Raw genomic sequence first — 23,997 nt, 5'->3', positions numbered from 1 at the left:
AGACTGGAAATGTCATAAGTGCAGAAGAGACATTAGGCAGACAGTTCTGATAGTAAGAACTGCAAGACCAAATGAAGATGAAAAATTAGTGCCTTTGCTAATAATTTAAAAGTTAGAAATCACTATTTTGCTTAGTTCAGTACCCAAATACAGCCCCCACCTCGAGCTAATTTGGCTGCTTACTTAGGATTTAAAAGAAACAATTCTCTACCTGGCATATTTGGCTTTAAATAGAGCCATTTTATTATTTATTAATTTTGGACACATTTAATGATATAGAGTTATGTGCTGTTGTAAGGAGCTCAAGGATAAAATTTCATAGGGTCAAATACCATCCCTTGTTTGGCCATTTCCCTCTTGTTCTGTTTTCTTCAGCTGCTCTGAACATTTTCCTCATACTCATGAGCAGGACACAAGAATTACAGCCTTCAGTATACCTGCTGCCTGAAGATGATAATCCCTACACCAGATCATGAACAGATTTTGTTAAATATATTTGAAGAGACAGTATTTATTAAATTTTATGGAGCAATGAAAATTGTTGGGGTTCCTGAATTAGGAAGGTCTTTTGAAGCCCATGATTGGACTCCATATACTGCAGGTCCCTACAGGTTTGCTGTGGAGTATTTAGATAATCAAGCTCAGTGCATGCCAAGAGAACAGACTTCATTTTAAACTGGCAGCAGTCCATACCTACAGACATGAAAGAAGGGTATCTATCTAAGTGGGAATTATATATAGCCCTATTGCCTGACAGTGCCCACTTCCATGTTTTCTTAAAGATGAACAACCCACTTTTAGCAAAAAACTAATTCAACTATTCCCTTTGAAATAGAGAAATAAGGAATACATACAAAGCAAGGTAGCTAGCAAGCAATCATTTTTAAATATTTGAAATAAGTGTCATCTCATTGATGTCTGGAGGGAAAATGGGATTATCATACAAGTTATGATCCCATTCTCAGAAGTGGAAAGGCCAAAGGGAAAGTGATTTTCTTTGTAGAAGGAGGTAGCCTGGGTGATACTGCCATAAATGTCATGGATTTGGACATGACCACTTGCTGCCAGTCACACCAGTCTTATTTTTATTTTTAGCAAAGTCCAGCTCAGTCTTTTCAAGCACTTAATATGTGACTACCCTCATAAGGAGGCTTTGGATGGAATTTGGGGGAAAATTGCACCTCAATAATTCAAAAATCAGGCTGCATAAACCATGCTTTTTGCACCTGTCTTAGTAACTATCACCAGTCCCTTAGAATTTCTATTAAAATCTTTAATTTTTACAGATGTGTTTCCCTTTCTTGCTAATTTTAAAAGTAACTTCTATTTCTCTAACTGGAAATACATTCAGAAATAATTTGTGTAATGCAGACATTGTGCTTTCAACAATTTATCTGCAGTGGCTGTTGCAGTCCTCAACATTTCTTTTTCCTTCTCTGTCTTTGCTCAGCATAAAAGGGTTTTATTTAATTTTGCTGTCTTTAACTATTTCCTTTAAGACCCTTCTCTGGATGAACATTTTCACTTTGTTACATGCTGCTGTTATTTCTAGTCTTTAAAAAAAGCTTTATTCCCTGCATCTTAGCACAACTTGGGAAGATCATTAAATCACCCATTCTGAAAGATCGGTTCACCATAATTTCTTTCTAAAGATAAAAATCTTTAATCATAGAGAGAAAAATCCTCTTGGACATAAAGTTATCATTCATTAAAAAATTTTCTCTCAATCTTGTTAAAAACACACACAAACCAACCCAAAACTTCCTGAGGCTGGGTTCACGAGGAAATGCTCCCTCCTTGAGGAAATGGCAATGCAGGCATGTTCAAAATCATTCAACTACAGTAAAACTTGAGGAGTCCAGGATTAACTACAGACAACTGAAAAGTCACATCCTAAACTTGTTTTTATTCACTACAAATTCTGTGCCTTGAAATAAAGCCAAGGTAACACATACTTACTCTCCCAAATCTCAGATAAAGTGTAAGAAAATGTTCATTCTTTTAAATATTGAAATTCTATTTATTCTTCTTTATCAATCAATGGAGTTTAAATATCTTTAGGAACACAGCCTGTGTAAAGAAGCAGAATAAGTTTCCTCGACTCCAAAGGAACTTCTTAAGGAACTGTTTTAGGTTTTTTTAATGATGTTATTTGTATAGATATTAAAGTTCTAAATGTGGAATAAAAAAATAGATTCTTAATCATTAGTGCAATAATTTCACCCAGAAAGATGTCTCATATTTAGTATCACAGCAAGAGCTTTTTATACTGCCTCTAAAAATATATGCTGAACTGTGTTTAATTACTTTCTTAAATAAATAAAAAATTATTGATGCTGTAAAGAGATAGTAAGATTCAAAACCAGAATAAATTTGAAATGCCAATAAAAAAATAGATTATGCTGACCATACTGAAGCAATTTTGTAAAATTAGCATTAAAGATCTAATGATATGCATGCAGTTTCACATTATTTAAAATAAATATATGTATAATCAGCATAATTCAGTTTCATTTAGGATCACTACGAATCTATATAAAGAAAACCTATTTTTTTAGATCCAATTTACTCATCTTGACACAGTTTTAAAAATTAAGCTCATTTCCAAGGACTGAAATTTACTTCTTTTACCAAGAACTGGCAAGTTCTGGAGAATAGACTGATAACACTACAGTGACCATAATGGACAGAAATCAAATTGCATTGAATGCAACACTTGAGGTCTTTTAAACATCCTTTTAAACAAGTATGACAAATGCCAATGGTGGAATATTATGGGATGAGGTTTTCTTTTATTTGGGCAAAAAAAATACATTTCCTAAATTAGAAAAGAGTTTAGAAAACAATTTTATTCAGGAGGTGTGAACAGTGTATGCTCAGGATTTCTCAGAGGACAGGTGTTACAGATCTCCTTTAATTTCCTTTGAAAGCAGGGTTCCTTCTGTGGTGTCTGTGAAGAAGGAGATCTGTTTTTTTCCAGATCTTCCAAGCCTATTTTGGAAGCCTTTCACGGTGTTGTGAAGGACTGTGAGGTTGTTTCCCTTTATGCTTGTGGTAAGTTCCCTGTGACAGTTCCCCAGCTGATGAGAGGTTGCAGACAAGCCTGGAGGGTACCCAGGGAGCTGTGCTGGCTGCTGCAGCCCAGCATTTCCAGCTTCACAGCAGCAGGGAGGAGCAAATCCTTAGAACACCATGGATTGTTTATTTCTCTGGATGCTCCAACACATCTGTGATGTTCTGACCTTGCACAAGGCAACTGGGTCATATACAGAGCAGTGGGAGTGATGCTGTGAAGGTGTTCCCTGGAGGCCTGATGCTTGTTCCAGGTGTTTGTGAGGCTCCCTAAATGCAAGACTTCTAATCTGAAACAACGGGAAGAGCGCGAAGCGAAATAACATTTCCTTTAATACTACATGCCAGAGCTTAGAGCAAAATTATGTTAACTGCAAACCTCAGCTAGCAATCCAGATGATAAAACTTTCCAAAATACATATCCAAAGTGAATATTCTCTGAAGTCTGTGCTCCAGTATTAGTCTTCTCAATCTCATCCAGTGACATAAGAGCTGGCTCTTAAGGGTGGTAACCCAATGCTCAAAATTCTTCAAGGACTTTCTCAGTCTTGTACCAAAAGTAAAAGAGTGAAATCCATCTAGAAATCAATATTTATCTGCATAGGACTAGAGGACTCTGATCCCTAAGTCATGTAGAGGATACACTGTTGGCCTACAAAGTAGTTACGTATCACAATAAATAAATTGAATTGAGGGTTTCCATTTCCAAAACCCATTTGTCAAAAAGAAAAAAAAGGAAAAAAGTCTGTGAACTAGACCCCTTTTTAATAAGACTGTAAGAAAAACCCAAACCAAAATCAAACACAGTGTGACCTAAAATTCAATAACCTAAAGCAAACCAGAAGTTTTCCTGAAAATTTTAGAAACAAAATGCTGTATTTCATAGGGCCATTAAATGACTGCTGTTATAATTCTTTAGAATACTATGCTCTAGAATGTAGTCTGGGATTAAAATTCAAAATGAAAATTATTGTTTGTGAGTATTACCAAGGAAAATAGGAAAATTCATTAATTTCTAAAATTATACATTAGATAATATATTTAATCTGTTACAGAACAATGTTGATAATACATGAAGAAAATCCAGATGCTTATGGAGTTAACAGTTCCTAAAACATAAATAATACATAAAGCTAAATTTCAGATACAATCTTTTGTGATTAATGATAAAAGAAATTACTTAGTAAACATGAAGTGTTAAGTGATAGAATTACTACTACCTTTTTTCTTTGGCAAAACTCAAACAAGAACCTCTCCTGTGAAAGTGGATAAGCATCAGATACAGAAGATATTAAACAATGCCTCCTCTGTCCATATGGAGAGCCCAGAATGCATGTTGGCAGCATGCAGCCAAGGACCTGAGTATTTTCCAAGGGAAAGTGATAGTCAGAGGAACAGTTTCCAAGAAGTGGCATGTACTCATGGTGCAGCAGACCTTTAGTTCTTTGTACAACTGATTTAGTTCTCAAAACTGCAGTAGAAAAGTGTACACCCTTAGTATTCTGTCCCCCACCCAGCTATTTTTGTTACAGTCACACCTTTCTCCCACTGTTTTCTTGAGGTATAATTTAAACCTGCATTTACTCATGCTTATAAAACCTTCAGCAATTTCTGCTGGAGAAAAATAAAAACCACAGATGGAAATACTTGACCATCTTGGAACGTACAGTAGAGTAGGTGAGATTAATGAAGCAGTAATATATAAAGAGCAAGCCCTAATGAGGAAGTAAAATATGCAGAAAAACAAAGGCCTAGTGTAGAGCATTATGTTTATCAGAAAAAGCAGCTGCTCTGGGAGAGCTGCAGCTCACGACATCAAATCATAGTGAGTCATCATCACCAATTCCCCATGCCCTACCCCATAACCAAAAAACACACAGGCTAACCAAAGGCTCAAGCATAAGACTTCTCTTCAGTTATGAAGCAAGATGAACAGTCAAGGGGACTACTAGTTTGTGAAAGATTATAATCCCAGCATTAGTTATTTCCATGCTGATTACTCACCCTGATTTAAATTCCCACTGGTGAGTAGGCACACTGATGTCAACAGTACTACCTGCTCAGGTACATGATCATCCAACTATGGGAAATAAATTTGGATTAGGATTCACCAAGGTTAAGATAGTTCAAATTACATATATCAAAAAGACAATTTCTTAACAGGTTGCCTATGAAAACTATTTTGTATAGAAGTGGACTGATTTTATTCCTACTGTCCTTCTTTTTGTTACAAGAAATGAAACTTCTATAAGACAAAAAAATTGCCTTTATTTCTGCACAACTTCATAGTCCTGACAAGGGTCAAGAAAAATAAAATTACTAAAAATGTGTCAAATTACATAAAGAGTATGTATAAAGTAGAAAAACAGCCCGTCTCATTTTTGAAGCACAGTTTTATCCAACTTCAGGGTACTCACTCAAATTCATTATCACTCTCCAGGCTCCACCTGAATTACCCCAGTAGCATAGATTTTTTTTGTAGAACTGAAAAAGAGCTCAAAATAGTAGCTCAAATGATATGAGACTATGAGGTGTTCCCAAAAATTAAGTGAATCAAAAAGAAAGACACATGAATGCTTTTAAAATATGCTTTACTTTTTTTTTTGTTCCATTTGCTTGGGTTTTTTTCTTACAGGATGCCTTTTGAAGATATTGTCTACATTCATGATATTTAGAAAGTAAGGATTCAGAAGCACATCATCCTTCATCATGCTCTGGTTACAGATATGATTACTTTGATTAACTTCTATCTACCCTCATCCTGTCACCTGAAAATTATAATTTCTCTGATCCAGAAGTTCAATTTCTCACATTAGTACATGCTCATAATTTATTTTGTCATTGAGGTTAAAATATCTAGTGTAACCTAAATGCTTTAGATGGTATCTGTTTGCTAACAGAACTGAGAAGACAATAATATGCTTAGAAAGGTAGCTAGGAAGGTTTTTGCATAAAAAAGTATACTATTACTGTGTGTGTATTTCTAGCTTTCTCTCTTTTTTATTTTTTCCCTGTCTAATGGCATTTGAGATTTTCATGCAGGGCTATAATTTTCTAAGTTGGAGCATTAAGAGAAAAAAAATCATAGAATATATCACAGAATAATGAGATTAGGTATCACCAGCCCTCTCATGTGCCCATAAGTGGTAAGAAAACTATGCAGTGAATTTTTAGGAGTAGAGTCAATGTAAAGATATTGCTGCTATAAAACCAGTTCTAGTTTCATTATTTTGTGTGCTTGTTACTTTTAAATCAGAAGTCCATTAAGAAACCAATGTGTATGTGAAAGAATTAAAGTCAGCTTTCTGCTCCAAGAAGCCAGAGCTGGATCTCACACCTGCTGTCTCCATGCTTTCTCCTGGTGCAAAGGCAGCTCAGGGAAGTACAGGTTCACATGCTCGTGCTGTCCTGACAGTTCTCAGGGAGGGGCACCAGCAATTCCCTGGGAGCAGGACAGCTCCCAGCTCATCTCTGCTGAGAATGACAGCTGTAAATTTAGCTGAGCTCTGCTTTGATTGGTTTAGGAACCCCTTACACACAGATTGTCATTTCCTGACCTAGAAGTACTTTTAGGCAAAACAACACAGTTATATTGTGACAAAGAGTAGTAAACCAAAACAGAGACCAGTCTATTCAAATGTAGATATTTTTCTTGGCAAACATAGATTTGATTCTATCCAGCCAGAATACTTTCTCTTGCAAAACCCTATGAAGCACTAACACTACAAGGTCTAACTTAAATGAAATCTATTCAGCTGGTAAAATGATAATAACTGTACAGAAAGCCAGACTTGCTTCTCAGGCTTTCAGAAAAATTGCAGTTTTATCCTCCATAGTCTTGCAGTTCTGAAAGAAGTATTTATATATCATGAAAATCTTCAGAAAATTTTATTTGGAAGGGCACTGTGAGCATTTATTGCAAAATTTAGGTTGTGTATTTTGATTTAGAAGTAACAACATGCACTTGTCTACTAGCATTCAGCTTGAATTCATTAACAAAAAATAACAAAAGGACTTTTCCATAATTTATTTAAGTTGAATTACTCCTCTGGAACTGAATATCATGATGTTCTCACTTTTTTCCTTCTTGACATGTTCTTTAATATAGATGTGCATACATGTAGAAATTGGAGGGTGAAGGAATATTGCATTGCTTCTCAGGAGAGCATGTACTCTGTAGCAGCAAATAGCTTGTACAAGATGTATCTAAGATGTTTCTGAAGGTTTGTGATGGTCTGTCCAAAACCAAGTTAGAAACTGAAACAACGTGGTAATCTGGAAGAAACTTGCTAAATATGTGGACTTTTCTAGTCTGCTTGCTATTAAAAAATTTCCCATGACTTTTTGCATTCTGCCAGTGAATTAGGCTGGTTTCAGCAGTGTTTCTTTACACAGTGTGCAGTGCTGCATGAACACAGCTGTGCTGCTCCACAATGGCTTCTGTGCTGGCAGCTCAAATATCTGTGTGCCACAGTCCTTCACTTTCCCAACTGCAGGGGTGGCACAGCAAGCTCATCTGGCTCCTTTCCTGCTCTCTACACATCAACCACACTGGAAACTGAAAGTCTTGTAGAAGTATAATTTATAGTCTTCAGTAATGCCATCATATTTTAAAAAGAAGTCTCTATGGTACATATTCTCCATGGGACTCACTGAAGCCCCTCTCTAGTGCTAAGTAGACTCTCTCCTTTATAGAGGGAGGGAGTCTAAGAGACAGGTCCAGAAAGTGCAGTGAATTGCCCTCTTGGGATGGCTTTCTCTCAACTAACTACAGAACTCTGGAAGGTTAGCTGACTTCTCGGTGGCTAAAGTTACCTGAGGGAAAAACCCCTCATGAGTGCGTTTTGAACCTCCCCACGCTCACAACTTTGGGTCAATTATATATAACATTGCAAGTAAGATCATGACCCTCAGTGAGAGAATATTGCTAGAAAAGATGGGAAGGTACAGAAGATGAGAAAGGTGCAGATTACTAGCAACAAAAAGGAGGAAAAAAAATCCTGGGATTAAAATACTTAAACCTAAAATTTAAGTGGCTTCATATGGAAGGTTAGGCTATCTTTCAAATTAATTAAATACTTACCTGTCAGAGGCACACCTCTATCTTAACTCACATACTTTAAAGAAAACTCAGGGATTTTGAAATGCAAATATTTAAAGTTGGCTTTCCCACACATATTAATGTGCACTCAATCCATAGCTGAGGAATTGACTCTAGCAGGAAACAATGACCATTCTGGCATATCTGTGCTTCAGAAAGAAAAGATAGACTTTGCAGAACTCACAGAGACATAAACTCAAGAATAATCTGAAAGATTAACACATTGCAGAATAGATACATTCTAGTCACTGGACTGTAAATCCAGGAAAAACACAAGTAATAATTGGTCTATCCAAGAACTACACACGTAAAAATGAAGCTACACATTATAATCAGAAAAATAACGTTTTCCAACCTGTTAAAACTTACATAGATACCTTTTTTTTTTTTGCATGAAATCACATTGCACTGGGTTAGAGGAAGCTGTAAAAGGTCAATGCATGAAGGCAGTTTACTGCCTGCCTACCACCAACAGATTGCAGATATTTTTGCAGACATTGACAAAATAAATATTTGGGAAATTCTAATGCTCTTGTCAACTTAATCCTGCTTCAGAAAGGTTTTCTTCTAAACAGAGAATAATAAATGCCAAGGGTTTGTTTTCTTCCATTTTCCATATCAGGGAAGATTTACCACAAACATTAGAGTTTTCTCTGGAATTATATCTGTAATTTGAAAATTCCTCAAGGAGCATTAGGAACTATGAATGCCTAGCTGAATTTGAATAAATTATATTTTTAAGGACATCAGCAAATCAGTTTTAATGCTACAGAAACCTATGTAAAATAAAAATGTAATAGTTATATTAGATTAAGTTGAACCATCAAATTAATCCAGAGGTGATTTCTGGGACACAGGACCCATGAAGACTTAAAAGTCTTCAACAGGAAGAGCAACTGGTAAAAGACTGGTAAAGCCCTTTTGAGTAAATAGTCTGTCAAAATGGACTATTTATGGGAAGTGATATCAAGTTTCATCTGAAGCCTAATTCCCTTAACTAAAACATTAACTTATTCATTTGAACATTAACTTATTTTATGCTTTTGCCATTTGAATACATTCTGACAATAAATGGAGACAAAGTGGTGAAGTAATAATGGAAAGCTATATTATCACTCACTACACTCTATCTCCTACTTGAAAGGAGAGAGATCTTTAGTTCCCCAAACTGGATACTAAGATCTTGCTCTAAAATGTTACATTTACAATATGTTTCAATTATTAGTACCTTCTTGTATTTCTTAGTGTTGCTTTTTAATGCCCTAAAATGTACTACCAACTCTATCAAGGGATTCAGTTGCCACTTTGCTCAATGCCAAGTTGAGCATTCAGACACCACCAACACTTTCCATCCTCCAGACAAGTGCAGCACAGTCCCAGCTCAGGGTGCTCATGCACCAGCTCCCTCAAACCCTGACCCTGCCAAGGTACTTGGACCCCAAACCTGTTTTCAAGAGGTAGCAGTCTCACAGTCTAACCCCACAGAGAGAACCACTATCTTTTCTGAGAACACACTTGCCAGAGCAGATGCCACGTGCATGGGAGGAAGAAAAAAAAGATAATTTTCTGAAACTGCAGAAAATTAAATTCCTCTCAGGAAACTGACACTTTATCTGATCTACAGAGAGTATAAGAATTAAGATTGTCTGCCTCCCAGGAGGTTCCTATTAACCAGAAAGTATTTGTTATTTGACAAGACAACTTTTTAATTTTCCCCTCTTGGAACTATTCGGTTTGCTTTTAAATATTTATTCAGCCAAATAGCAAGCAACTCACTCCACAGACCAATGTTAGTCTGCTCTTCTGTGAAGAAAGGGGGTCAGGTTTAAGTTCCTGCTCCATTAGCTATTTAATCAATTATCAAATTGGCAAGGTTTCAAGAGGAGAAAGTCACTAACTTCATCCCAAAATAACCATTCAGTGAGTAGCTAGGGCACATTTCTGACCTGAAAGTGCCTATGAGTGAAATTTTTTTCTCAACTCAGGAGTGTGTTTATGTGTTTAAAAGGTCATCCACCTCAGTGGTAAGTGCTCTAATTACTGGATATTTGGGCATCAATTAGCAGCATGTTCTAATAATTTTGGAGAAAAGGCAGGTTGTTCTTATATATTTATTTTCAGAGTACAGTAGAGACCTCCCCAGTGCCGAAAGGAGGTACCTTAAAAGTGTAGGTTTTATGTCTATTACTGTCCCATGACATTTTCTTGAAGCTATTCTTCCTTCTGCTCAATGATTTCTCTGGTTGCCCCTCTTAGCCATCTATCTCCTGTGCTTTGAGCAGGAAGCCTAACTCAGGGTAGAGAAAATCTTTATAAACAAAGCCCCTGTCAGATCAACATTGCAATGCTTGATGGTTGCGTTCAAAGAAGTGTTAGGGAGCTAAAAGCAGACTGATCCACACATCTCTTTTGATGTCTGGCCCCCATGCTGGATGGAGCATCCATATTTTAGTGTTTATGAGTTGTATGGGCATGCCTAATAAGGTAAGCAGTACACACTGTAGTGGGAAACCCAGAGAGCTGTGTAATGTCATGGCACTGAAAAGGAACTTTGATACAGAGGAGAGTGTTAATCACAAAGTCTGTTTTAAATTTTACCCAGCCAGAAGTTAAGCAACCTGTATAAGATTAAAAAGAGATGCATCTATCTGTTCAGACTTCAGATTTTGTTAGCCAAGTAAACTTATTTTTAGAAACTGGAGGGAGGGTAAAAAGAAATTGAATCAAGCTTTTTTTTTTTTAAATAAAAGGATAAGAGATGTGCCGATGTTCTCCTAATGATATTGTGATTAGATTTGCTGGCCAAAATATTGACAGTCTGAGTTCAATTTTGCTGATTCCCTGCTCTAGTTGTGACACTGCTACTCCCAGAGACTGTACCGAGATAAAACATTGGCCACACCTGCAGGAACCATGATCAGAATGGGGGAAATGAGTATTTATTTGCCCACACAGTAGGGGTGAATGGCTCTTTAGTCTAGTGCCTGACACAGCTGCCCAAGGAATGAGTAACTGACTGCAGTACTTGGTCAGTGAGCCAGAACAATGAAATATTTACAGTTCTCAGGCTTGCTCAATATTCAGAAGACTTAAGGCTCTTCTGGGGACAGGAGCAAATAAAAATTTCAAGGCTAAGAACTGAGTTAGGAATGTACAATTTCAGGACAAGGTGGTGGAGTTTGTTGTTGGGAACCTAGGAAACTGCCCTTGGACTGGGAGACACGGTGATGGTTTGCAGTGAATCCCAATTGCCTCACATTGGTTTGGTTTGGGAGCAGTTAAATCCATGCCAAGCTAATCCACCTTGGGCATGGATTAGATTTCTCTTGAAGCAAAGTAAACTGGAAGCTCTGCCTACAGTCTGTACCAAATGTACTGTAACCTGCAGTGGGGACAAAAGGTTCTGAACTAATTAGTCCTCTGAATAGCCTCAAACTACTTTCAGGGTAATAGCATTTTGTCTGAGACAGGAAACTGGATCTAGTCTGTGGTAAAACATATTGATCATGCTTAAATATAAGGATCTCCATACCAGATGCTTTGATCTACTGCTCGGCTCCTATTGGGCTGAATTAGTTGCTAATACAGACAAAAACACCCAAGTCACATTTTCTGCTGCATAAAAACCTCTACAGAGCTGTAAGTCTCTGTGTGGCTTTTGCTCTTGTTCATCACAGGTAATTGTTAGTGAAAGCTTCAAATTTCCCCCATTTATTTTTCCCTAGGGCAAAAAAAAAAAACTTCAATAATTAAGTAAGAAGGAATAATTGGGAAAATGATACAAAGGACAAGGTGGAAATTAAGAACTGAAATAAAACAAATACAAAGGAACAAAATGCAGGAAGAAAGTTTCACAGAAGGTAAGGAAATGTTAAGTAATGACTAAGAGGGAACAAACTAGAAAGAAAAACAGGTGGTAATGAATCAGGAGGAAAATGCTATTTTGAAGCAATAGTTTGTAGAAAGCCTAAAAATATATGTGTTTCATATATAGAGAGAGATTGGTTTTTTTGTACATTCAAATGTATACATACCAGTAGACAACTATCTAGACTGATCAGAGACTATCTTCCCAAGTCTAACCAGCATTTACTCATTGCTGGTGAAATAGCCTATGATTATCACACATTGCCTCCTCTTCATGGCATCAAAATTGTTGTCCATATTTTAGGGAAAATCTATGCTTAACTGATTCTGTACTATATGATGAGGCATGGCTGAAGCTGGGGATTGGGAACTTAGAGCCTTGGCTTCCATTTGTAGCTGTGCTTCTCTGACCTCCAGGGAGGGATAATTCTGGAGTTATTTTTTTCTACCTACCTGAAAACCATAGATAATCCATAACCATTACAAGGCATTAAGCACTTACAAAAACAGGGCACAAACATCAAAATTACTTATTCTATAACAAGAAAGGAACAAATATCTGCATAGTAATGTGAGCAAAAAGAAATACAAATTAGGCCAATCAATTAGGCAAATCCAAAAAATTTCAAGAAAAAAAAATTCACTTCATAAATTCACCGCAGCAGATTGCTCTATTGGGAAACAAAAAACCCCAAAACAGATGAGTTTCAGGGTGGAGGATTTTAACCAGGCAGGGTGCCTGAGGAGATCATCTGCTATTGCAGACCAGGAAGAACAGAAGTATATATTTGTGTGTATATACATCTGTATAATTTGATATATATGCATATTCCTTTGTAACTGTGTATCTATATATGTATGTGTATTTATGTATGTATACACTAAAGAATTATATATATACAAAGCAATTATGTGGTTAAGACACAGTGATTCTCTCCATCAGATTAAACTACTGCTGTTATACACCTTAACACAGAAAACTGCAGGTTTTCCAGTAACTTCTAGCAGGACATTATATAATTCCTGTAGATCTAAAGCTCTAAAAGCATCTAAAGATCGAAAGCATGAATTTATCTAGGAAGAATGAAAGACAGCTTGGTATTTTTACACCAAAAAAAAAAAAAATCTTGGAGCTGTGCAATTTTCAAGAAAATGTTGTTTTGAAAGAGGTATATTTGTAAGGTTTCTCTTCTGAAATACCTTTCCACTGCAGTGTCTTTTTCGATTTTAAAGTAACAAATTGGTTTGGTTTTATCATAATCAATCTTTTAAATTTATCTACCACTTAGTTGACCTAAAGCAGAGTTACTGACTGAAAAAAAAAAGTTCACTTCTTAAACATTCAATTTGTTTTTGTTCTTTTGGAGAACTGGTTAAACTGTAAAATTTCCATAAATGAAATAATGTTTTCAAATGGCCGAGTGCTTCATTGATAATGTAACAGACTCTCCTTCTGTCCTTTTATTGAATTGATTCATTCATATTGTAGTTTGCATGTGCAAACACATAGCAGCCATCTTCCTATTTATTTCATTGATTGAATAAAATTAAATTATTTTCAAGCTCATGCTGGATTTTATCAACTGTATAAAAATTCTCAGCCTTGAGTTTCATAGCAGTGCTGCTGTGTTTCACTCCAGTGCAAGTAGTTTGGAGTTCCTTCCCATTGAACATTGGAACCACTTGCCATGCAAGGCTTAAATGTCTATTGTCTGGAAAGCTAAAACAGATGTAATAGTTGTTGTTATATTTTTTTTTCATTATGATTGCTTTAAAAATACAGATGCTCTCATCCATTTGTGCTTGCCTTCTCTAGGATGTCTGTGGAAAGAAGACTTTTCATCTCAATGGGGTCTTAAGGAAACATACTTCTAGCTATATGCATTTTAACTGCCAAAATATTTAAATGTCATTTTAAAATTTCTCATAGCTTTCTCCCTGAATATACTTTAGTTTGAATCTCAGATACTGTCAGCTTGTGGCAGGTGGGCATGCAGGCCAGTGCTGGAGGTCCAGCAGGTCAGGAAGCTATGTACACAGTTCTGAGGCTCAGTGAGGTCAAATAATTGGAGATTTTGTCTGTGTTCCCCAGGAAGCTCTGCTGGGGAGGCAGCTGGTCCTTCCTTTGCTCACCAGGCAAGCTGCCCAGAAAGGGTGGCTGGTAAGCATCTGTAGGGAAGCCATGGAGACCATCCAAGCAGTGAAGCTCAATCCCTTCCCTGAGCTCCTACCTTCCAACTCTAATACCAGTCCTAATACTGAATGTAGGACATCAGCTGTCTCAGTGTAGCTGGTTGAGGTGTTTGTGGCAAACATTCTCACTGGAAATTCTCCTAATTATTGCAAGTTCTAGAATTAGCAAGCTTGTTACCTTCCCAAAATCCATTTGTTGGATACTACTGCATTTTCTTTTCCCATTCATCTAAACGAGGTAGCTTAAAAACTCTTTTTTAAGTCTGGTAGTTGCAGGAAACTAATTAGCATTTGTGTCAGAGCAATCTTACTTCATTATACTTAAACATTGGCCTTTAAACTATGGGTATTTAGAACTGCTGAACAACAGTCTTAAGCAGCTAGTTTGTGAAAATCTTCTATTGTCAGCTTAAATAAATCATAAAATCAGTATAGCCTAGGTCGAGAGCCTTGGCTGATAAATTTTATTCTAAACATAACATACAGGCAATAATTTAATTGTTTTAAGTGTAGTTTGGTGTCCTCTTATTCCATTTAAATGCAATACTCAGCAGCAGTGGCTGTAAAATATTTACCATTTCAAATTCTAAGTTGCATAACTTTATGTTTTTCTGTTTTTCAAGATAAATAAGTAGTCTTCTGTTACTGACCCACACTGATGCCAATTCTAATTTCAAAGCATGAATTATTTCCATTGAAAAATAATCTTAATGGAGAATTCCAGCTCAATTTCTACCAAAAGTTCTACCCTCTCCCTCTAAGACAATATTTTCACTGCTTTGCCAAACAAGGGCTCAATTCTGATAAATTCAAGTACTTGCCACATGAGTAACTTGATATGCAAAATCAGTCAATTTATTGGAATACACACTCCCTGTGCTCTGCATTCTCACAAATAATTTTAGGATTGATGCCTTCATTCACCACAACCCTAATTTTAAGGAAGGTGTTTCTTTTCTAGTTTAAGCCATGGAAGAAAATTTACTGAAATACTATCTTGTCAGAATACAGGTTCCACTCATTTTGCTTCCCAAAATTGAAATAACTTTGCTGGGTTTAGTTTGAAAGAAAAAAAAAAAAAGAAGATTTAAAACCAGAAATATTTAAATTGTTTCTGATATGCTGGTATGTGTATTACAACACACATACAACACCTTTTATTCTATCCAAACGTTTTGGTGAATAAACTGTTTTTTGAGGATTTCTAAATTTGTGCCTTTTATTTCAAAAGGAGAGATTTGAAATTTGAAATGTCACAGAGAAAACTGGTTTTGTTGCTTTGTGAGCCTGCTTCACCCCGTGGTGTCTGGCATGGTCTCCCTGCCACCTGCGTCCATCTGTCCTTGGTCAGTAATCTGCTCTGGGCACTGCTGTTGGTACCTGACTTCACAAGATGTGGCGACTCATTTGAAGAAAGTCCTTGAATATACAGGGAGTTAATGCTGCTTAATTTTAAAAATAAAGGCTCTTGACAAATACAAATTGCCCCCCCACCCCCCCCCCACCATATTCCATATTTCAAAAAGCCCATACTCATTGCCTCAAAGAGAAAAATAATTTTGAAGGAAGCATATGTTTTATGTCATTGTGACCTTCAAAGCTTAGACCTTATGGATCCCTGCCTCTCACCTCTGTTCTAACACTGGAATGGGAAAACAGGCTTTCCTGCAGTTTCAGCTCAAACACACTTTCTCAGTTTGAAATTCCTGTAGTAGCTGTCCTGGATAAACTAAGAGGAAGAAGACATCTGTAGAAAAGACAAGAGACCTTTGAACAGGTGGATTATTAATTAAATATTCATTTTCAGTGTTGGTGGCTTTCCTTAATTCAGTAGCATTATTTACATTGTAGGTTTGGACTGTAGCATAAAATGATTACAATAGTTTTAAGCTGATTTCTTTTCCCAAAAGAGTACTAGGCTTAAATTAGACAAAATAAGCCATTTTACATAAAGATCCATGATAAAAAACAGATATCTATTTTCTCTACACTTGTTTTTGCATTCAAGTATTTATTTGATCTTTTAGTGGCAGATATGGGGAGAAAAACCCAAACCTCAAAACATTAGTGTTAGAATGTTTCAATTTAGCCAGGTATGGGAGTGTATGGTTAAATAATTTTCTACTATCAAATCAAAAATGAAGCATTGTTTGGTAAAGAAATAAAAATCTATGAGGCTGTTTGCTCATAGATTATATATGTATTCCAGAATCAAATATCTGGCATTTATAGTCTCTCTACAAAATAAAAAATACCAAACCAAACAAAAAAAAATCTGTGAAAAAACTTTTTAAAACAAAAGAAAAATATTTGTGTGTAGTTAATTCATTTCCTCTACCCCAGTCTCTGAAATACAAATAAGTAGTTCAAGTAAGCTCTCCTTGAAGAACTAAATGTCCCAGGGGACTGGTAATCACATTTTTGGAGCCTTTCACCTCTAGTTCACTGATTCAAATACAGCCAACATGCAGTAGTGACTGAAAATCATCGAGATTTGAGAGCTGGTTTGTGGCCTGTGTGAAATGAACTGGAATTTCTCTCCATTTCTTAGAGGATCCTGAGCAGGCACTCGCACTTGTGAAAGCACTGATGCCTTAGCTCCTTGCAGGATCCAGTCGGGCCCCCACAGAGTCACAACCAGGGCTGAGGTTATCAACTAAAATCCCATTCCAGACAAATTTCCTCAGTACATTGATCCCTTGGAGCAAATTGGTCCTTAGGCACCTGGAAGATCTCACTGGGCAAATGTTTTCTCCTTGGCAGGAAGCTAGTGAAACCAGGCTGAAATGGCAGATCATTCTGGGGTCACCACACTGCACTGTTGCCTCCTGTGCCCCACAAAGGCTGGGTGAAAAAAGAGTTTCATTTTCCAATTCTGGTGATCTAGTACTTTGTACTTTCAATTGGCATTAGTTATACTTAATTTAGGGAGAAAAACAGCAGAAAAATGTTTCTTCCAGCAGAAAGAAATAACTATATTTTTGAGGGCAAGGGTGACTTTGTCTCTTTATTTAGACAGAGGTTCATCCATAGTTAGGAACAGTTAATAAAATGTCGTTTATGGAGATCATACCTACCATTTATAGAAAATTTGTCTGACAATATTTTTTTCAACATCCAAAAACTATCTCAGTTCTGTTTCCAAGGGAAGGCTTTACATTATCTCTTAAATGATTGCATCTCCTTTATGCTCAGGACTTATCTTCACAAAACTTGCATATGTTTATACGAAAATAAAGTAGTTTTTTAATGAACATTTAATATCTTGTATTAGGAGTTTCCTCAGAGGGAGGAAAGAAAAGTCTATCTTCATTAACCCCTAAATAGAACGTGGGGAAATTAAAACATTTGGATGTCGTGTCAGTTATATAGGTTGTCTTCTATGATGTCACATTTGATTTTCTTTTTTTATGACTTTGACAGCATCATATTAAAAATTTGATTGCACTATGACGGTACAGGCTTTGAATTATTCAGCTTATAAGTGCAGTCTTGCAGGAAGGCTGTTTTGAATTTCTTGCCATTTCTGCAAAACTGACATTTAAAAAAATGCAAAAAGAAAGGGAAAATGGTTACCAATAACTAATTAATAACTTGAGCTTGGCAAAGGTAACATCATTTTAATAGAATATCACACAAATTAAAAGCAGATTAACTATCATGTGCCACGTTTTTTAAAAGTCACTTGAAACATTATTCTCAGATTGACATTTTGGCCCTGAGAAATAGATAGCAAGCCTCCAATTCATTCTCAGCAAAGTCAGGACTTCATTCTAACTGAAGAAAGTCCATACATTTCTAATCTGATTTCAGCAACTATCACTCTGAATTCTTGTGCTATTTAGTTGAAATACCCATCTCTTCTCTTAGCACACACTCATGCTATTACTGTTTACTGAAGTCAATGGGGCTTTTTCCATTTGACTCCCATAAGGGAGTCAAACAGTCAACACTGGAGTCTCTTGGGCAATTTTTGCAACTCTTTCAGGATTTATACTGTGCTTTTTCCATGATGTCTTGTTTTTGCCAGCTTTCCTTTTTGTTCCATTTTACTACTGTCTAGTGTTAAATAAGTGCAATCTGTTGGTTCATTTGAATCAAATAACTTTATTTGTAACCCTTTTCAGAGTGTCCAAATTTGTCTTTTCTTCGTTAAGACTTAAGGTTATTTTTAAACCACTAAGGATATTTTTAATCACTAAAGATAGAAACATCTACCCTTCATCTTGATTAAATTAATCTAGTCCTTTCGTGTCAGAACCTTAAAGCAAATAATGCCATTTTAAGAAATGTTTTATTCCCACTCCCTAATATGAAATTTTAGTGGTATTAGATATGAAAATATCATTCAAAGTCAAACCTTTTTCCAGTTAACATGACTATTATTTGGTCACAATTTAGCTGCCCCTAGCAAAACATGTATTCTTTCTCACAAGAATTATCTCAGCTGGGCTGCCCGGGCAGGTAAGAGCTGTAGGCCTGACTACTGCTTAGGAGGGTAAAGTGTGGAATATTCCATATGAGATACAAAATAAACCCTTCTAGCTATGATAATGGGGAAAAATACAAATGATCTTTTTGTGTCCCCATTCCTCAAAAATGGATAGCAGGGTTGTCTTTGATTCTGCTCACAGCAGTGCCTGGGGAGAATCTCATACTGAGTTAGCTGGGATCAGAATCATGACGATGGTTATACTACGAAATGGGCTTGCATTCCCTCAGAAATACTTGATGTTTATTCAAGAGCTCTGTCTGTCATTAAACATATGTATTTTGCTGTTCTTCCTCTCTCTTCCAGCATCTCTAAATTCCAACTCGAAGATAAGAGTGCCTGTTTTCATGATTAGCAGTGAAAATTAATTATGGATCACTTACACTACATTATTTTAGTTCACTTATTTAACCTGAATCTAGCCTGTTTCTACACATGAATCACCCTGGGATAGCATTTTTTCATCCTTAAATAAACATTGACATGTTTGTGTTGCTTTCCTACTGATAAGCCAAACATTTCAAAATGTACAATTGGAAACAAGATATCACAATTCAATAACATTTCATTCTGCAATATCAATATCAGTCTTCAAATATTCTGATGGAAATAAAAATGCAGGAGCTACCAGGACAAAAAATTCTCTGTCCCTATCATTTACTGCCCAATCTCTACCCAAGCAAACTCTGGTAGAAGATAACAAATGATATCTACAAAAGTGCAGAGTAAAAAATGTCAAAGTAGTACAGCCCACTACCAATTTTATGAGTTTTAACATCCATCCTCCTCAATGGTTTCAGGGTTTAAACACTGTGTCCAAAAAAACCTGACTAAACTGATATCAGAATCAGAGTGTTTCCCTTAGAACTATATGTGTTTTGACTGAGAATAGGCTGACCATTAAAGGTGATAGAGAAACTTATTTCCATAATAACATTTAAATCTTATTGTTTCAAACTGCCACCAGCTGTGGCAGGTAAGATGTGCTGAAATCATTCAGATGAATCTCATAGAGATTCCTCTCTGCATTACAAGGAGAAAACTATCATCCTGTGACTTGTACAGAAAAGCAAAATCTACAGTTACAAGATTTTTCAAATGATGTGCTTTACTTGTATGTGAGAACTCTTGAATCCCTTTACCCAGTGTAAAGCAGGACTAAAGAAATTCTCTGCAAGTAAGAAACAACACTATGAAAAAGTATCAGTGAAACACATGAAAAAGCACAAGCCATAATCAAGCTAAAATTACAACAAAATTTAGCAAAAAGCAGGAATTAGGTGGGGGGGGAAGACATTTTCCCCCAGCCTCCTCCAGTCATTAGCGTTATCACAGCACCCGCTTCTGGAGAAGGGAGTGAAGATTGAGTGTGAATCTTATATTTGTACTTGCTGTCTATTTGGCAAAGAGGCACGAGGCTGCTTTATTTATCTTTTTGATAATTTTTTTCTTTTTTCTTGTCCTTTTGAATTAAGGCAGTTTCCAGGTCTTCCCTGTGCCAGAGATAAAAAAAAATAAAAAATAAAAGCATCGGGGACCGCTGCTGCCATAACAACCCTTCCACAGGGAACTATTGGGATACAGATAGTTACTACACTAGCTACCACCAGCCGTGTGCATCATGTCACATAAAAACCAGAAAACCCTTTTCAGAGACAGCATCCCGCCGTTTGCACTCGCGGTTCTGGGCAGCGAAAGAAGAGCAAGCGGAGACTTCCAGCCCCTCCACCCCCACCCCCCTGCCCCCGTCACTTTATTTATTTAATTATGCCGGTGGAGGGAGTGTTAGAAAAGTCCATTTGAGCGCTGAGCCCTGCCCGAAGCCGCCCCCGAGCCCCGCGGGAAGGGCCGCGGCTCCGGGAGGGGGACCGGGACCGGGACCGGGACCCTCCGCCGCCTCCCTCCGGGCCACTCCGGGGCAGCCGCCGATTCTGCCGAGCTGGGTCCTCCCTCCCCACCTCCAAAGGGTCCCTCGCAAAAGTTAAGGCGCTGCCCCCTCTCCGAGCCGCCCCGGGCGCCCGGGGGTGCGGGCTCGGGGGCTCCTGGCCCCGGCTGGGAGCGGCGCTGCCGGGGTGTCCATGGGAGATCCCCCTGGGAACGGGCAGCGGTGCCCGGGAGGGGCAGCAGGGCGGGAGCCCCGCTGCTCACATCCCGGCGGAGCGGCGGGGACATCCCGGCTGCCCCGCGGACCTTCCGCACGGGCGGAGCGGGCCGGGCCGGGACCCTCCGCTCCCCCAGGGCGGGGGCAGGGCGGGAGCGCGGAGCCTCCGCCGCGGCCCCGCTCCCCCAGCACTCACCCCCGGGGCCGCTCCGGGATGGGAGGCGCGGGAGCGGGGATGCAGGGCAGGTGCTTCTCGGGGCGAGGGCGCCGGGCCCGGTCACTCACCCGTCCGAGGCGGGGGCTGCGGATGGCGCGGCGGCGGCGGCGGCGGCGCTGCCCCCGGAGCGCGGGGGGCTGCGGGGCAGGAGCAGCAGCGGGCGCGGGAGCAGGGGCGAGCGGCGGGGCCCGGGCTGCTCCTGGGCGCGCTCTCGCTGCCCATCCCCGGCGCTGCCGCCGTCGCCGCCGCCGGAGGAGGATGCGAGGGAGAGTCAGCCCCGGGCGCGGGCACGCGCAGCGGCGGAGCGGGGAGCGGGGGGGGACCGGGAGCGGCGCGGGGGCGCGCAGCGCAGGGGGAGAAGCTGGGAAGCTCGGGCTCTCGCTCTGTCCTTCGGCGCTTCCATCCCCTCGTCCCCTAGCCTTTATTTTCTCATTTTTCTACCCCTTCTCCCTCCATCCCTCATCCCTGCATCCCGCATCCTCCCACCCATCCGTCCCTCACCCCTCCATCCCTCCACCCGTTATCCCTCATCCATCCGTCCATCCCGCCATTCCTCAACCCCTCCGCTTCCCCGGCCGCGGAGCCGCGGTCCCCCCGCGTCCCCCTCCCCGCGCTCTCCGCCGCAGGGTGTCCCCGGAGCTCCCCGGGGCACGGCAGGCGTGATGCTGCCCCCGCGGGCATCCACACTCCCCCTTCCCTCTTCCTGCCCCCGGGAAGGGCGACCTGCTCCTCTGAAGGACAGGAGATCCCCAGCCCCGCTCCCCCACTCCCGCCACAATCCCTAAAGAAAAAGCACCGCTAGACAGAGCTTTCCTATCCTGCTCTCCTGCTCTTCCTTTCTTCTGCTTTTTTTTTTTTTTTTTTTTTTTTTCCCTACACGGCCGGAGGAAAAAAACGGTTCTGTGGTAGGGAAAAAGGGGGTAAACAAGGGAGAAACATAGAATACAATAATCATTGACTGCATGAGAAACCAACCTTACACTGGATTAGTTTTTAAAAGCAGTCTTTCAAGCCTCCTCCTGAAACCTAAAGGATTTCCTGGATGTTTATTTAGGATCAAAAATAATACTGATCATTAAATATAAAAGAAAAAAACAGCTCAAAGTACATTGTGTAAAGATGAGACCTATGAATCAAGTGAGTCAAAAAAAAAAAACAAGCACACCAAAAGCTGCCTATCAACTCTTTATCCTTGTCCTGAACTCTCCCTGCATTATATAATGTTGATAACCTGCTGCAAGTACATTTGGGGAAAAGATACTGCAATGATGAGAACATTCTGCTTTTTATTAGAGCACATTAGTATCCTTACCTGACAAGTAGTTGCTTCAGAGGTTCATTTGCACGTTTCTCATCAACCCTCCAAGTAAACAATTTACTCGATTTTCAGTGCAGACATATGATTCCCTGGTGTCACTGTCTCTGTCCTAGACGTTTCTGAATGGCTTGTGGATTAACTTACTGTGCTCTTCTGCTCTGCCTTGTACCAGGAGCTGTGCAGGTATCAACAGCTCCCACTTGTGAAGCCAGGAAAGAGAGAGATTGGGTAGATTTCCACGTAGCTCCACAAACTGCTGATTTGCTGTAAGGGCTAGAGTCATTTAGAGAGTAGGTCTGCTCTTCTAGCAGGTTTATTCAGAAAGAGAGGCCTGACCCAAAATTCACTGTAGACAATCCAAATATTTCTATAACCATGGTGGGAATTGGTTTAAACCCCTGTGAGCTTGCTGCTGGTGTGAAGGTATTTTTGAGTGCAGCTATTCTAGTGAGAACTCCCTGGGAACAAGAAAAATTACTCCCAGGGAGCAGGAAAAGGTACTAAAATATGCATCTTTTTCATAAGATTATTGAGAGAAGGTCAGGGACCTGTCTCTGTTTCCCTGCAGCTGTTGGCAAAAAATATGTACTAGAAGGCAGGTTACAGCCCCTGGCTGGAGGATGTCTTGTGTCGCTGTAGCCTCAACCAAGCTACCAAATACAAAAATGAAAGGGGAGGGAAATTACAGGTCCAGCTCTGGGCATCACTAAAGTCAGTAGGAGAAGAACTTAATGTTTCATTTTGAACCACTGCAGCCTGCAAAGAAACTCAACAAATTAATCTTTCAGTGTGCTTTTCTTCTCTGGTCTCAGTCCTGAGATTAGATCTAAGCACCATTCTAACTTGCAGATTTTTACTCTTTTGCCTGTATTTGTCCCTCCACCCCTCCTCTTTGCCTTCTCCAGCACAGGATCTAGGCTGTTAAGAGAAATGGAAGCAGTCAGAGAAGGGAGATAGGGCAGTGGGAAAGATTTGGGCTCTGTATAGATAATGACATCATCTTATCTAGTATGAGAGGCAAAGGAATTGGCTTATATTTTTTAACATAGTTAAGATAGGAGTTTAAAATATTTCATGTAGTTTTTAATATAGTTAGATTTTTTTGTTGTTTCTCACTTGTTCTCTGCTGATGAATGACTTCAGTAGGGACAATACAATAGTAGTCTGGTAGTTAGAGTCATTCCTGAGAAATGAGAGGCTGAGTGTACACATTTTTTTCACTGAGATTCAGAATAGGAAATGAACCATTGAGGTCCTGCCTTTCCTCAGATGAATGCCTTTAGCTCTCCTATCTTTGACTACAAATTTAGCTTACATTAAAGCAAGCTTGTATGTGCCCACTGAATAGTTTTTTTCACCAAAATTATTTTGTTGGCAATTGGTCAGTTCTTCAGGAAATTACGGGGCTTACATCAGATTCTTGCATGCTCTTTATATATTTGTGCAAGGATTTATGTTTATGTACAATGATTTAGCTGTTTTTAAATTACAGCAGAATTTTGCTTATGAAGAATACAAATATTAACCTTTACATTTCAAAGTAATTGTAGTGAACTAGTTTAGTCTTAGATACTGGGTTTCATCTCTTCTATAAAGCCATTGTAATTGCAGTAAATATTTTTGCTCATTGAAGATA

At 38.9% G+C, this 23,997-nt stretch overlaps 1 protein-coding gene across 11 annotated transcripts in view; it reads right to left on the bottom strand.

Annotated features, from left to right (window-relative positions):
• Positions 1-22,497, bottom strand: part of FUT9 (fucosyltransferase 9) — a 105,364-nt gene extending 82,867 nt beyond the window's left edge. For 4 of the 11 annotated variants that reach the window (XM_036379993.1, XM_036379992.1, XM_036379990.1 and 1 more), the window contains exon 1: positions 21,023-21,057. Coding sequence is in view for 1 of the 11 variants with exons in the window: in XM_036379994.2 (XP_036235887.2) it covers positions 21,112-21,265 (154 nt within the window). In the remaining 10 variants the exon portion in view is untranslated. Of the gene's footprint in view, positions 1-15,862; positions 15,896-21,022; positions 21,080-21,111; positions 21,279-22,355 lie in introns of those variants that run through there. The other 7 variants (XM_036379997.1, XM_054514262.1, XM_036379994.2 and 4 more) reach the window with 7 other exon arrangements.
• Between the last annotated feature and the right edge of the window lie 1,500 nt (positions 22,498-23,997).

The sequence above is a fragment of the Molothrus ater genome, chromosome 3 (assembly GCF_012460135.2).
Source record: "Molothrus ater isolate BHLD 08-10-18 breed brown headed cowbird chromosome 3, BPBGC_Mater_1.1, whole genome shotgun sequence".
In the NCBI taxonomy this organism is placed as follows: Eukaryota; Metazoa; Chordata; class Aves; order Passeriformes; family Icteridae; genus Molothrus; species Molothrus ater.
The sequence above is the reverse complement of the archived record's forward strand: the minus strand, read 5'-3'. Positions and strand labels throughout refer to the sequence as shown.